At 37.2% G+C, this 14,881-nt stretch overlaps 1 protein-coding gene across 1 annotated transcript; it reads right to left on the bottom strand.

Annotated features, from left to right (window-relative positions):
* Nucleotides 1-82: 82 nt before the first annotated feature.
* On the bottom strand, nt 83-14,119 carry CCDC152 (coiled-coil domain containing 152). The gene is made up of 8 exons (XM_057418057.1): nt 14,033-14,119; nt 12,934-13,039; nt 4,767-4,835; nt 4,129-4,193; nt 2,532-2,634; nt 1,714-1,841; nt 741-824; nt 83-221 (listed from the first exon to the last, which is right to left on the bottom strand). The coding sequence occupies exons 1-8, from the start codon at nt 14,117-14,119 to the stop codon at nt 99-101; spliced, it is 765 nt and encodes a 254-aa protein (XP_057274040.1). The 3' UTR covers nt 83-98.
* Nucleotides 14,120-14,881: the final 762 nt, after the last annotated feature.

The raw sequence follows: 14,881 nt of genomic DNA, 5'->3' as shown, positions 1-14,881 counted from the left end.
TTTCTTCATATCTTGTTTTTACTTTTATGTAAACATTTTGAAATACACTGAGCTTACTTCTCATTATATGTAGTAATGAAGTACATCATGTCATTTACTCAGAATTGCCTCTGTTTGAGGTGCTGCTCTTGCTCTTTAAGAAGACGTTTCTCTAATTCTTTTATGGTGTTTCTCAGACGTTCAAGTTCTTGGTTTTTCTCCTCCTGGAAATTTTGCAGCTTCTGTAAAAATGCAAGCAAAGGCTTCATTGCTAAACATCACACAGAATTATGTACCACACAATACGCTGTTACTAATGAGAAATATTCTAGTAAGAATATTTTTCTAACTATTTTGTGTCACAAAACTACAAAGCTGACTTCCCCAAAATCCTATTTTTTGTGACATTTCAACGTCCCAAGCCTACAAAACCAGTAATGCACATATATAATTTAAAGCACAGTAATTTATGTTACTCTTATCTAAAGTTTCCAGATTAACAATTCTGCACGAAACCCACTTCACATACGGGCTTTTGCTGTTGAGCTTTATCGACACTGGTGCAGAGACAGGAAACCAGCTGTCTAGAGGTGGGAGGGAATGTAGAGAGGAAGATGGACATGAAACTGCACACACCCCCAGCTCCCCAATCTCCAAAGTTTTGTTGCAGAAGAGACAGTAAAACCACAGGGAGCTGCTGTTTCAAACAGGCTCTAATAGTGTTTACTATCTGCAGAATATAGACACTTAAAAATACCTACTCTTCTATAGATACTTTGTGGAAACGCAGAAGATTCCCCAAATGATCTTTTTCTACCCTGAACTGTTGCCAGTTTAGCATTGAACTGAAAGAATCAAGAAAAAGCAAAACATTAAATATGGGGAAAAGAAAAGTTAAATAATACAAATATAATTTTCACTTTTTTTAAAAATTGGATTTTGTATATGAAAGCTTATCTACTATTTAATATGACAATGAAGCTAATTCAGTTTATTTAAAAGAAGAATGCAATTACAAGTTACGTTTCTTTAAAAAATACCTCAAAATATTGTAAAAAGTTAATAGTACAGACACAATACAAACTAAATACATTTAGACAAGCAAGATGATTACTAAAATATTTGAAGTGTCCACCATGCATGTCTGCAGGAGAAAATACAAAGGATGCTAAAAACCTCTGAAACCATCATCTTTCCCTCATGCCCTAAGGAAAACTCAGCCCAAACACTTTAACATCCTATTTATTTTTCGATATGCAAAAGTTTTGAAGTATTTCCTCAGTTGTTTCTGTAATGACAGTGGCTTAAAATCTGAGCCATGAAGTATGTGTTGAATTCTGTGACTCAAATCACCACAGAAGTCTTTAAGCTCCTGGAAGTTTATATAAAAAGATATCTTTCCAGCTTCCACAAGTTAAAAAGAATAAAAATAAGCAAAACGTTTTTTGTATAGCTGAAAAGCTAGCAAAATTGTCAAAATGTTGTAACACAAGAAAACTGCAAACTTCAATCTCCCCCTATAGCAGGTAGAACTCTATTCCTGAGCAGAAGCAACTCAGATACTATTATGGAAGGCAGCACATGCCACTGAGCTTTGTGAAGACTATATTTTTTGAAATTTCCCAGATACCATCAAATTACTTTGTTAAGTACTAATTACTGTTTTTCACAACACAGTCTCTTCTAGGTTTACCCGAAGCCCAGCTGGTCTTAACTCAGCTTTGTGATGTGTACCTCTATCTGCAGTTTAATGATTTCTTTCTGCTTCTCTTCGTTTTGAATTCTCAGCTGTCTAGTTATCTCTTGTGTTTCCAGGTCTTTTCTCTCTCTTTCTTCTTTATACTCCTTTTCTTTTGCTTCAACTAGTATCATAGTAAGATCAAATATGATGATTACAGAAGACATTTAGATGGAAAAATGACATAATTTCCCAAATATTAAAAAAATTAATGAATAACAGATCAACATTTCACAGGAAAACAATTTAATTCAAGCAAAGAACGTAAGACACCACCACCCCCCCCCCCCCCATCCTATCTCAGTAAGATGAAGTCTCTTTGAAGAAGCATTGTATTTTACAAAGAGTTTGCCTTTCTTCAGCTACTTGGATGAGCCTCTTCAAGGCTATGTCAGTAACAGGAAAAACAAATATTGAAATGATTTTTTTTTCTTGTTGCAGTATTATTTATTTGTGAAAATGAGCATAGCTCATTTGCTCATATGCTCATACTTCCCTGAGTATAGCTGGAACACTCTTAACAGCAGTCTAGCTAATAGTTCAAAGCAATAGTTTAAATTAAACCGAACTTTAATTCCTTCAGATATTTAGGTCCAAATTCCCATTGTCTGTTCTACCTGTTTGTGAATTTCTGCTCGTCCTGGGTTGCTGTACTAATGCCTCATTGCCACTGTCTGTTCTTGAGCTTTCATATTTAGCTTTCATATTTCCACAATGAAGCAGAACTTGTACTTTTCCTAGATGAAGGTGTAGCTCCTACAGGTTACAACATTTTTTACCTAATGCCATAGCATTCAGTCCTCAGAGAACTTACTTTTTTTCATCATATCGCAATTCAGCTTCATTATTTCTGATTTGTGGTCTTCCTCTTTGGTTTTAATTTCCTTCATAAGTTTCTCAATCTGATCTTTATATTCCTGTGAATGCAAAAGGCTTCATAAAAATACTGAGTTTTCTGTGCTCTCAGTCTTCTCTGAAGCACAGCATTCATGTGAAAGGTACAATACTCTGTAATTCAGTATGTGCTTTATCCTCTATCTAGTAAATTCAAAATGCCCAATTACTTCTTATGCAATCTGACTGAAGTCCACAGACAAAAAATACAGCACACTTCTTTGCACTGCAGCTATCAGTTAATATAAAATCAGAAATTGTACTCATTAGGAGAACAGGCAAATGGAGAAGTAACGTTCCTTTCCCCAAGGATCTGATACAGTGCTGCAGTTATGCAAGTTACACAGTTTTATATTTGTGGGTATTTGCTTGTAAGGTTATACAACAAAAATCTTATTTAAAGTATGAATTTTCTCAGTATTGCTTATCCCAAGGATTTCACAACTTCATACTGGCAGCAGTCCAAAAGTCAGTGGTATCAGCAGCAGTGATGCTGGTGGCACTGATACTCAAGTAGAAGAGTTGAGCATGCCTATTGTTAAGTTTGCTCCAATTACTACTCCAGAATTATCAAGTAACTGGCAGTAGCTGCCAGTGTAGAATGACTTACTCCAAAACTTGTCAAAGCCTTCTGACAAGGTAGGTAGCCACTCACCAGAGCAATGCTCAGAAACACTCAGAAAGGCAGTTACTGATCAGTGGTAATAGTATATGTGGACATAGTCAAGTAAGTGCCTTCAAGACAACAGCAGGAAGTTTCGCCATGCCATACATCTGTATAACGCACAGAATCATAGTTTTCTCACGTCTGTCAGAAGGTGTTACTTAGTTTATTCTCAAGCTGTCAAGATGACACCTCTATTCGTATAAAAATTTAATTTTAACTCATGGTTAGTACAAACACAGGCAAAGAAAATCAGCAGTGGGATTCCTAATCCTATAGAGGTAACGGATCTGCAATCTTAGCACAGAGAACTAACACAAATAGTGATTAGCACTGCTGGTGTTAACGTCCTTTCAAAAAATGAATGGCATAGATAAAAAGTTGAGATGGCAAATGGAATTTATTATGACATACAGATAAAAAGGACAGACCCATTATCTTTGTAGCAGGTACTCCAAAAGAAACTACAGTCAAAATTCAGACAGTTCTTGATTCTCTGGCAGTACAGCAGGCATTGTGAATATCAAAACCTTAGTTCCACATAAAAATAGTCTTACTCAAGGGATTAGATTTTTGAATTAATTGAATTTGAAGCTAAGTACAGGAAAAAAAAAAAAAGTGCAATTTAGATTGGGTCAGAATTTTCAGCTCTTAGGAGTTCTGACCTCTTAGTCCCTCTAACACATTCTCATATTGGTATTTCATGAGAACAACTCTTTACACATGATAAATTTTAGAAAAAGTGCAACAGTAATGGTATCAGTAGCAAACCCAAGTATATAAAGGTATACAAATTGCTAACACGGACATGAACAAATATGCCTTACATAAAGAACCATCACTTGTGACGTACCTGTTCACAAGTCTTTAATTTTTCTTCCAAGATGTGAATGGTACCCTTTAGTCTATCATTCTCATCTATGTAAATAAAAAATTATATACTAAGAAGTACATTTTTACAGTATTAGTAGCAGGAAAGCAGAATAAGGAAATAAATTCAATTTTTCAACTTTCCTTACCTTTAACAAACTTTTTGTGTAGACATGCTAATCATCATTTACAGAACTACACAGTCTCCATGTTCTTCTTTAACAAGAAAATTAATAGTTTAACCAGTTGATAAAAACTATGCATAACCGTTTCAATACACTACAGTCCAACAGCTGAATGGTAACATCTCACTTTTTGTAAAACTGCCTGTGCTATGCTGAAGTAAATTTAAAGTCCAGCTATTGATTAAAAACCCCTCACTGAGGCAGAACTTCTTTTACACGTGGATTCTAAGTAGGATAATAGCAACAGACATTCATTAAGCACCACAGACCACTAAAGTCTGCACAAGACTGATTTTAGGGTTTTTTTTCCCCTTTTCTGCTTGGCTGTGAGTTTCTCTCTCTGAAAAAGAGCAGTAAATGTAATAATAAAAAAACTAAATGCCTGCTCATTCAAAATTACGGTACAATATATATGTAGAAACATTTTTGCTTTTACCTTTCACATTACACTGTTTTTCAATGGTTTGTGCTAAACCCTTCATCACATTCTGTAGAGTGGCACATTCTAAAAGAAATTAGAAATCCAGTATTTTTAAATGATGACTTCAAAATTTTAGTTTTATATTTTGTTTATAAAACATTTTATAATTGTCTTTATTAAATATTAGTCTAGGTCTTCCTCCTGACTACAGAAATAACTAAGATTATTATTATATGGTTACTGCTTAATTTTAGCTTTCAGTATACGAGAGATTAAAAACAATTATGTCAAGAAATATGAACAATTTCATAAAGCTATTACATTTTTGCTTCTAGCCAGAAAACAGAGATGCTACTGTTTTCTGGGCAATAATGGAAGTCTTCCATATCAGCATTCCAGCAATTTGATGCAATTAATGAAATTGAGGTTTACTTTCCTGATAGTGTTCTTGCCAGGATTCTTTTTCACAAGACCAGCACTATCCACTTACTGCAGTTTCTCGCTCCCTTTTTAGAGCATACTAACTTCTGGGTCAACATAAGCTTGGAGAAATTCAGAATATGCTACTATAACCCCATTAACTCATTTCAAACAAAATAATTATATCTGTGTGCACATGCATGCAACTTATCAGTTTAAATACTTGTGTATTTAATTATTTTATTTTTTAATTGTATTTTTGTACTTGAAAACCATACTGGCTGCCTGTAATACAATATTCGGTTTTCATTATATATTGTTTTCATCCCTTATGTTTGTTCCTTGTAAACTTGTAAGTAGCAAAACATTCAAAGACTGGGAAGACTGGAGACACTAAACTTGAGGTTGCTTACTTATTCTTACTTTACTCTTAAAATCTTTCTCTCTATTTCTGGAGTACCACTGCATTTAAGGGACTATTAGTTTCCACAACAGATAGATCATGCTAAGTAACAGCTACTTGTCTCATGAGACCAAAGCTCTGTTGCAAACTGTAGATCATAAAGATTAGATTACAAATAATGGAGTCAGGAAAACGAACTGAGATCCCAGCTCAGAGATTCAGTTTTCCACTCAATCTCTTTGACCCTTAGTCTATTCTTGTATCAACTTCCCTTTTCATGCAGCAGAGTATGTTAGCTATATTCTCCCGGTCCACGCTTGCAAGAAGCCAGTAGAGGGAGCACGAACAGCACAGAAACATTGCCTGTCCCCAGCTCCTGCACTGGAACGAAAAGCGTTTGTGGAAGAAGGCGGAAGCGGCAGTTAGCCTACCCATTTGTACCAACTAGTTTTGCAGTGTATACACTACAAATTGCCTCCTAAAAATTTGAAAACCTATAGAAATAAACCCGAATGCTTGCGATTCATGGACAAAGTCAAAAGACACCTATGCATTTCAGTAAACAGTAAGACAGCAGCTACTCTCACAATGAGTCACAGCTATTTAAGTGCAAGCCACTGTTTTGTATCTGCTTTAGATCTGTTTATCTTTCTTTAAAGGATGTATCCTGGCAAATCCCTTATGCATTTCCAGTTGTGACTGGAAAAGAATACTGGAAACCCAAGTTTTTCTTGTCTACGTTAAGGAAGAAAAACCAAAATTTTGCTAAATGGTGGCAGCTTTGTGGGTCACTGACGCAGCATTTGTTACGGATTCCATGTGGTTCCTTCCCCTTAAAGAATACTGTCTACATGCAGAAAGACTAAACAGCCTAAGGTGCTCTTCTTCCTTGTTTAATATTTATAATTTCTTGCAGCTTCTTCTGTCTGCATTTATAACTGACACCACTGGCTTCTTTTAAAGGACAATCACACCAAGCACTTTGACACCTCTGAAAAACTAAGTCAGGAAATACGCAGTCCTAAAGATGCTAAGTTACTCACAGACAATAATGTGATTGGTTTCATTTTAGAAACTACACTAGTTTTTAGTTCAGAATGTAGCCTGCACCAGAAGAGTCCATTCAGTCACCAGAGACAAGGTTTAGGGGCAGAAGACACGAATTCCAGGCTTGTGTCTGTCTTAAGCCCATCTGCAATGATTCACTCTAAACAAAAACTGCAGTTCTGAATCTCACCTTTGTTTAGCAAGAACGTATCAAGGCAAAATAAAGCTGTCAGGGTCCGACAGGAGAAAAAACCCAGTGCTGGACCCTGTTTCAGTTCGTGATCCCAATAGTGAAATTAAGATGCAAACAAGGTCAAGTACCGTAATTGGACTCTTTGTTTATTACACAATTCAAAAAGACAGTTGTTGTAAAAAAAGAGGGAAATTACTGTAATAAAGGGGATAGCGATAGGACAGATTAGAAAAGAGACAGAAAATGAAGTAAGAATTTGGGGTGCAGAGAGAGCAGCAGATAGTCACCACTGTGGATCCAGCTGTGTACTGGGGATCTGCTGTCGTCATCCTTGGGTGTGGGAGTTCTTCAGGGTTCGTAGTCTTGTAGTATTAGAGCAGAGTGTCCCCCAAGAGTCCATCAGCGGTGATTTGTCCTCGTGGAGGCATCCTTCTGGAGTCCTGTTGAAGGTACCCCGTGGAGTGTGTCTCACGGAGGGTGTCCCTCAGGGTCCGTAGTACTCATTGGCAGAGAGTATCCTCATGGCAATAGCTCCCTGGTGATGTGTCTCTTGGTGATGTCCTTTTACCCTTTTGTAAAGAGTTGGGGGGAGTACCTCTGCTCTTCATGTCACGTATTACATGTTCCTGGTGGACCAGTTTCCCTGGTCTTGCAGCCAGCTCTTCAAATGCGATGTCTGCACACACATGTGTCTGCAGCAATTCTTGGGATAATGGACAGCAATTCCTCACACCAGTCCTCAAGGTAAGGGACTGAAGAGTCTTACCAAGTCTTTCCCATTCATCCCTCAGGCAATGGATGGTGGAGTCCCATTTCAATTCCTCACACCAATCCTTAAGGCAATGGAAGAATCTTAACTCCTCCCACCCTTCTCCCAGGCAATGGATGGAAAAGTCTTATCTCAACTCCTCCCACCAATCACTGAGGCAGTGGTCGGTGTAGTCCCATTTCAGTTCCTCACACCAATCCTTGAGGCAATGGAGGGAAGAATCTTACCTCAGCTTCTACCAATCTTTGAGACAATGGACACTGGAGTCTGATTTTGGATCAATCTCTCACAAAAGCTCATTTATAACCGTTCAGAACACGTATACATTTGCCCAGTTGCTCATCTTTTCTCATCTTATCTTTGGTTCAAGTGTTTCACTCTCCCCACTCCCTTGAGATTTAGAAATTTTCTTTCTTCCCTTGCATTTCCTTCAGAATTCTCAGTCTCTTTTATCTTGAACAGTTCAGAGAGAAACTTCCTGCAATCAGGGATATCACGGGGTCCTCAGGTTCTCACTTGTTGAAGACTTTCCGGGGCACTATTTCTGTTTCTCATAGTAACAAAGAGTTCTTAGGCAGCATAAAATTCCACCCAACCACCACTAGCAGTCGCAAACCCCTCAGGATAGACAAAACAGCTTTTCCTGCCATAATGCCCTTTCACTCTGCTCCTCTGCTGTAAGTAGCATGTTTATCTGGAATCGTATGTGAACCATTCATCACTATGTGGTCTCTCAAGTTTTTTGCCTTAGTTGTTCTGTGACTTGCTTTGTGGTTTACTGATAAACCTTATATTCTAAAAAGGAGTGGTTTACCTATCCTGCAAATTCACAGAACTGGAGGATAGCTGTTGCCAGAGTAAGAATGGAAGTATCAGTGCTCCATGTGGCCCCTTATAGCTTCTTCAGTTCTGCAGAGGATCCTTTTATAACTGCATCAATAATAGTGAGTGTTTTTTAATCCCACAGTGCTTTGGCTTTCAAAAAGTTTTTACAAGGAACTGCAGTGGTCTGATTCTGAATACACAGTATGCTATTACCCCTTGTGAAGGGTCAGTGTTGCAGGTGAATTTGATGAAGGTGCAAAGCCCATTTCTATCCATTTCAAAATGAAAAAAAAAACCACAAATCCAAAATGTTTTATAAATATGTACTGTAATTTATAATGAGTACACCAACCATAATGTCCTTGTGAAATACTTCTAACATTGTGGTCACTGCTGATTTCCCATAAAATGGGAACTGTTTACCTCAAGATTCCTCTGACAGCATCTGCTGCAGATTATGGCAATTTCCTGCACAAAATGTTTTGGGAATATCTGCTTTCTGACCACCATTCATGAATGCAATTAAAAAATACAAACTCGTAAACACTTCATGACATGATACTTGAAGTGTTTGCCTTATTGGTAAGCACATTAACCTAATAGAACAGCCACAATAACCGTCTAATTTCTAAATGCATTCTGTCCCTTTGGTGCCTCTTACTTACCTTTACCTTCTGAAGTAAAAGGGGATACCTCCTGGATGTTCTATGTATTTCAAGTTCCTGCTTTTCACTTTGTTTTGTTACTGCTACTAACAGCTCTGCCATCTCTCTTCCTCATTGACCAGAATCCTTGCATTCCAATAATTCTGCCTCCTGTCTACATCTGTACCAATTTGTACAACCACTATGACTTCAATGTTATTGAGATCTGTTTTTTCTTGACTATCCCTGCTGCTAAAACTTGAATTAATTTTTCATGCCGACTGCTCTGCTTCTTCTCTCTTGGACTTTGGCCATTCACATTTTTTTTTCCAATCGTGTTTCAAAACAGATCCAGAGGTCATTTTCTTCAGTTGTATCTGTGTAACTAACTCCTCAAATCATTTCACTGTTACCTCAACGAAGTGAGGCACTACTATTTACAATGCTGCAATCTCTCTCCTGACTTTATAGCATTTTCAGTCCATCCTACTTGCACAATCCTTGTTTCAGTCAGCACAGCTGCTCTGATTTCCTGAGTTGTCGCTTTCACTTTTCTGCTTTTATCCCATAGAGTTTCTGTTGAGAAAAAGATTTGTTGTCCACCTTTTCCTTTCCCCTTTTTAAAAATCTATATTGTATAATCCCCCTCCTCTCTGTTTTTGTCAATAATGAAACCTCTTGATCTGTTTCTGAATGTCTGTCCTGCATTGTCTTTTGTCCTTAATAGAGAAACAAATGCCTCTAATGAATCAAACCAAAGTTCAACCCAGTTCATTATCCCACTTCACAATACCCAGTAGAAGATACTTCAGAAAAGAAGGGAAAAAGCTGGAAAAACGTTACACCTAATCTATTCTGACAGTTTCACAGAAAATAAGGGAGACCTGAGTGAGAGGTACTGCCATTATGTTTAACAAAGATGATAAGTTTTGATAAATAATTTTTTAAAATCTTTTTGGACTAACCTATTCTTCTGTTATCCACAAGTTCCTGTGGAACTGATTTAACAAATTTATTTTGCAATGTATGGAAAAGTTCCTCCTTTTGTTTTCTTTAAATCAATGAACAAGTTCTCTTATTAAACAGTGACTATTCATCTCCTAGTCTCTTTATGTTCATAATTTTACAGCTGCTAAATCGTATTAGCTTTACTCTTTCTCTTCAGGCTGAAAAGGACCCAGTGAATTTAAGTCTTTCTTCAGTGATGTTCCAAAATTGTGACCAAACCTGTGAGGACCCAAGTGCACTCCGCCCCCCCCCCCCCGCACCTTCTGGGTGTTCTGCTGGGCTCAAGACCAACTTAGAAAGAGTATCTCTGGTAAACTTGAAAAAAGGTTTTTGAAGAAAGCTGTCAGAAGACTCAGAAGGGGCTGTCCCTTCTTCCCCTGTGAGGTGCTTTTAAGCTGAGGCTTTTGCCTTTGGCCTAACTTGATCTATGGCACAGCTGTGTTGCAGCGATCTACATACCATGTAGATCTAGAGCCTCCTCATGACCTAGGGAGTGACTTCCTGGCTTGATTTCAAACTTGCCTCATTACAGACGGTGTTTGGCCCCTGTTACTATTTTTGAAGCTGATCCTGCCTCAGCCTCCTGTCTTGACCTTGGACCTGTTCCATCACTACATATTTGTTTGGTAATGTGGACTTTTGGCTGATCCTGACAGCCCTCACTTGGGCCAAGCCTGCATGGGTACAGTGGGAGTGAATCTCGGCTGGTGAAGTCCCTGCTTCTGTGGGCCTTGTTACATGATTGGTTCCTGATAGCCCATCCCCTGCTCCTCTCTGACAATAGCAAACCTTGCCACCTTCTCTGTTATCTTTTCTAGTTCTGGCATGTCCATTTTGAAACAACCACACCAGAACTTTACATGAAAATCACAGACTTTACATGGACATGATATGCATTTCTCTACTTCTCCCATAAGCTTGCCTATCACTGTTTTTGCTTCTTTGACCACTTACATTTTCAGAGAACTACCCAGAAACACACCAATATGTCTTCCCTGAAAAGTAGCCAACTAAGGCCTACCACTCTGCACAAAATACCTCCCATATGCACTGTTACTGGTATTCCTATCCCCTTTCTATCACTCATTATTGGAATCTGTTACCCAGATTCTTGGTGTAACGGAATTGACTGGCATCATGAGCAAACTTAATTAATTCCAATTAATTTCTGATTATGCTACATTAAAGTCCCATCACATCTCTAAGTGAAACCAACTAGCAACCTCACTCCAGCATGTAACTAAGTTTTATTCTTAAACTTATAAGTTTTATTCTGTTTCCTAACACTTAACAAGTTGATTTGTCAGAGACCAAAGTTCTACAAAAAGACTCATATTTCAGCAGTTCTGTAGAGAAGAATAAGCAACCACAAATGTATGCTAAGTTCTAGATACTATTTCTCTTTTCAAATACTCATCTGAAAAGATATACTTCTAGAATAACAATAATAAAAATCCTCCTTCATTTGGCAGGATTATACATCATTTTTGTTATGATGTACAGGCTTATAATTTCCACCTATAAACCAGTAAATGCCATATGATTATTTCATTATGAACAGTTTGAATTCTCTTAATATTAATACATACTGTTACTACCATTCATTACTATTTAGCACCATAATGACATCTGGTATACAAAGCAAAACAGAGCCCCAGCTGATCGCATTAAAGCTGACAGTAACACAAGTGCAGCCTGTGGAATAAACTTGTAACAGTGATGTCAGCTTAACTGAAATCAGCCTTACATGGCTATATACAATTCCTTACACTTCGTAACTGGAAATGAGATAAAGATAGTGACATTAAAAACACAAAATGGGCTGTCACATTGTTTAATCTGATCTCTTCAGAGATTAAATCTCACACAGATAAGAAGTGTAATCACTTGGGCCAGTTTTTTAGTCCTCTAGAGATTAAATTTTTTGTATAGGCAGAAGACACTGAGATTTCACCAACACCCAATGTCCTTACATAACCAATTTATGTGAATGGAATTCAGACAGGAATACTAAACCTTCAATATACCAGTCAACATGGTACAAGGAAAATACATTCCCAGGCAATCTGGACTATTGGATTGTCCCTAAGCAAACCAAATCACGAAAGCTACTAAGAAACATAATTCTTTGTGTTACATCAGAGCAACAGCCCCACTAGCCAGACATGCCATCTCCAATTACAGGCAATCTTTCTTTGACATTTCAGAGGGAAGCAAATTATGCATCCAAGAATGCACCTGACTCATTTCTCACTGGGCAAAAAATTTCTGGTGACCAGGTGAAACATAACATTTGCCATCTTGATACCATTGGAGCAGCTCAGCTGGAGGCAGGATAGCGTCAGTCCTGACCTTACTTTTCCCAAATGTTGGCCCTATTGTTCTACACAGACATTTGAGCTGCTTGTGGATTAATCCAACTCACAGGCTAGCATTTCAAGTAAAACTGCCAATGACAGTTTGCTTAAAAATACTGCCTTTGTAAACTGTGGGAGTTCACTAGAAGCTCAAGAGGCCTGCATGAATGGGAAAGGCAAAACGTCAAAAGAAAAAAGATGAAAAAAAAAATGCAGAAGGAAAGTTTTTATTGCATAGGTACTGCATGCACTCAAAAATCTCTTTAAGTGGATGAATATTACATCAGGTGGAAACTAGTAACTTTAATGCAATTCTCAAGGCATGTTTGTGGGTTAAAGTTATCTGGTTTATGCAAACGACATGGATTCTATTACATGAACCAGGATTAAGTATTAGTGGTTTTCACACAGTATCTTAGATCCTTGCTATTTTTTTTGTGTGTTTTATATGGCTGAAAATAATGGAATTTCCTAAATAGATGCAAAAACCGTACAGTTTTTTAAAAAATAACTTACCTTCTCTTACTGATTCTTCCTTTGACTGGCTTAATGTTAACAATCTGTTACATTTTTCCAGCTTAAAAACCAGTACATTATTTACATCATTAACTTCTGTTATTTTCTAGAAAATCAGAAAAAATTATACTAGTTATACAAATGATACAGTATCTTTAAAGTTTTAAATCTTGAGTTTTACATTAATATAAGATTTAACAATTTTGCAACACTGCAGTCACAAACCCACTTCATTGGCCATTCTGGAAATTCTGTTATAGAGAAGAATGATGCTTGACTTGAGAACCTGTGCTATTAAAAGTTTACTCTTTAGAACTAAGAATGCCAACTCACATCACTAGTTATAAATTGGGTTATTCTCAGTTCAGTAGTCCACAGGCTGGATCAATCCCTGGCAAAGTTCTTTTTACTGCTTTGCATATAAGGCTGTCAGTGCTTTAACTGAGCACCAACGTAAGTAATGGGTGTGAATAGGAACTCGTGTATTTTTTCCATGAGAAATGCAAAATTTCTCAGATGCCCCTTTTATATTATCTCTAGCATGGATTTACTGACCAGGAAATCACAGAGAGCTGGCCAGCGTGGATCTAACAAGAAATACAGTACTGATTTTCCTCAGTGGGTCAATCTTTTCAGAACTGACATGTATATAAAATAAAGATAGCTCAATGCATATGGAATAAAAAAGCAGATGTTCCTGCTACGGCAGTGACATTTTTCAAGAACAAAGAATAATTTCTGAGAGAGTAATCCAGCTGTTATCTGTTACCTCCATAACAATACTGTTATCTCCAATAACAATACTGTTATCTCCAATAGCAGCTACTGAAACAAGGGGACACTTCCATGCTTTTCATGAGAAGCCTAAATTGGCCTCTGCACATTAGAATTCTAGCACAGAAACAAAGGCTTCTCTGACTCCGCAGAAGTCATTCATAACTGAAGTACAGTCAATACAAACACTCTGAAGACAGTACTACAAGACATTGTGATAAAAGAATAAGCTGATAACATTTAGAAGTAATTTCACTCAAAAAGCTTATTAAAGTGTCACAATATTTAGTTAGCAGTTTCAACATTTTTTGCCTTCTACACTTACCTTTTCTATCTCTGAGATGTTATCTAAAAGTTTATCAAGGTTGACCACACTGGTTCTCTTCATAGGTTCTTCAGGTCTGTGACTCATTTTTCTCCTCGACCAGGGATCACTCTATACGTGAAAAAAAGATCTGTGAATTTATACACTTCTTATTCACATGATGTCAAAAGATTTCATGTGCACAAATGTGCTCAGAATAACAATTTTTTAAAATTAAAACTTTCAAACTTAAAACTTTTAGCCTTTTTTAAAAAATAAGATTTTTGCATGTGTAGCTAAACTTGAACCTAAGATCTTGCATTTCTAGAAAATATAATGAATATTAAAAAGTGCAAGGAATATCTACCAAACTGTAAGATGATAGAGATGAACTGGGATTTTTTTTCCTGCAATTAAATATAAACCTGAATCCACCTCCATAGTGGATGCAATTTTACATAAATGTATCAGTGGTGTGCACATGGATGCTTTTAAAACATGTGATTAATTTCTCTTTAGATACCCTATTAAAACAGATTTGTCTTCCTGCCCTCACTTTAAATCAATAGAAACAATTACCTGCTCTCTAATATGCCTGATTTGTTGGCAGCAGATGAAATTTTGTTAAGTTAGATTAACTTAAAAAATGTTGCTTAAGCAAATAAGGTATCACCAGGCACACATTAATGCAGTGCCAATTGTTGAAAGCTCCTGTTGAACTGTAACACTAAATCATGGAATCATACAATGGTTTGAACTGGAAAGGACTTTAAGATTATCTAGTTCCAATCCCTCTGCCATGGACAGGGGCACCTTCCACCAGACCAAGTGGTCCCAAGCCCCATCCAACCTGGCCTTCAACACTTCCAG

The sequence above is a fragment of the Pezoporus wallicus genome, unplaced genomic scaffold, assembly GCF_028554395.1.
Source record: "Pezoporus wallicus isolate ANWC-B61680 ecotype Strahan unplaced genomic scaffold, APGP_CSIRO_Pwel_v1 contig_8557, whole genome shotgun sequence".
Classification (NCBI taxonomy): Eukaryota; Metazoa; Chordata; class Aves; order Psittaciformes; family Psittacidae; genus Pezoporus; species Pezoporus wallicus.
This window is presented reverse-complemented; position numbering and strand designations above follow the sequence as displayed.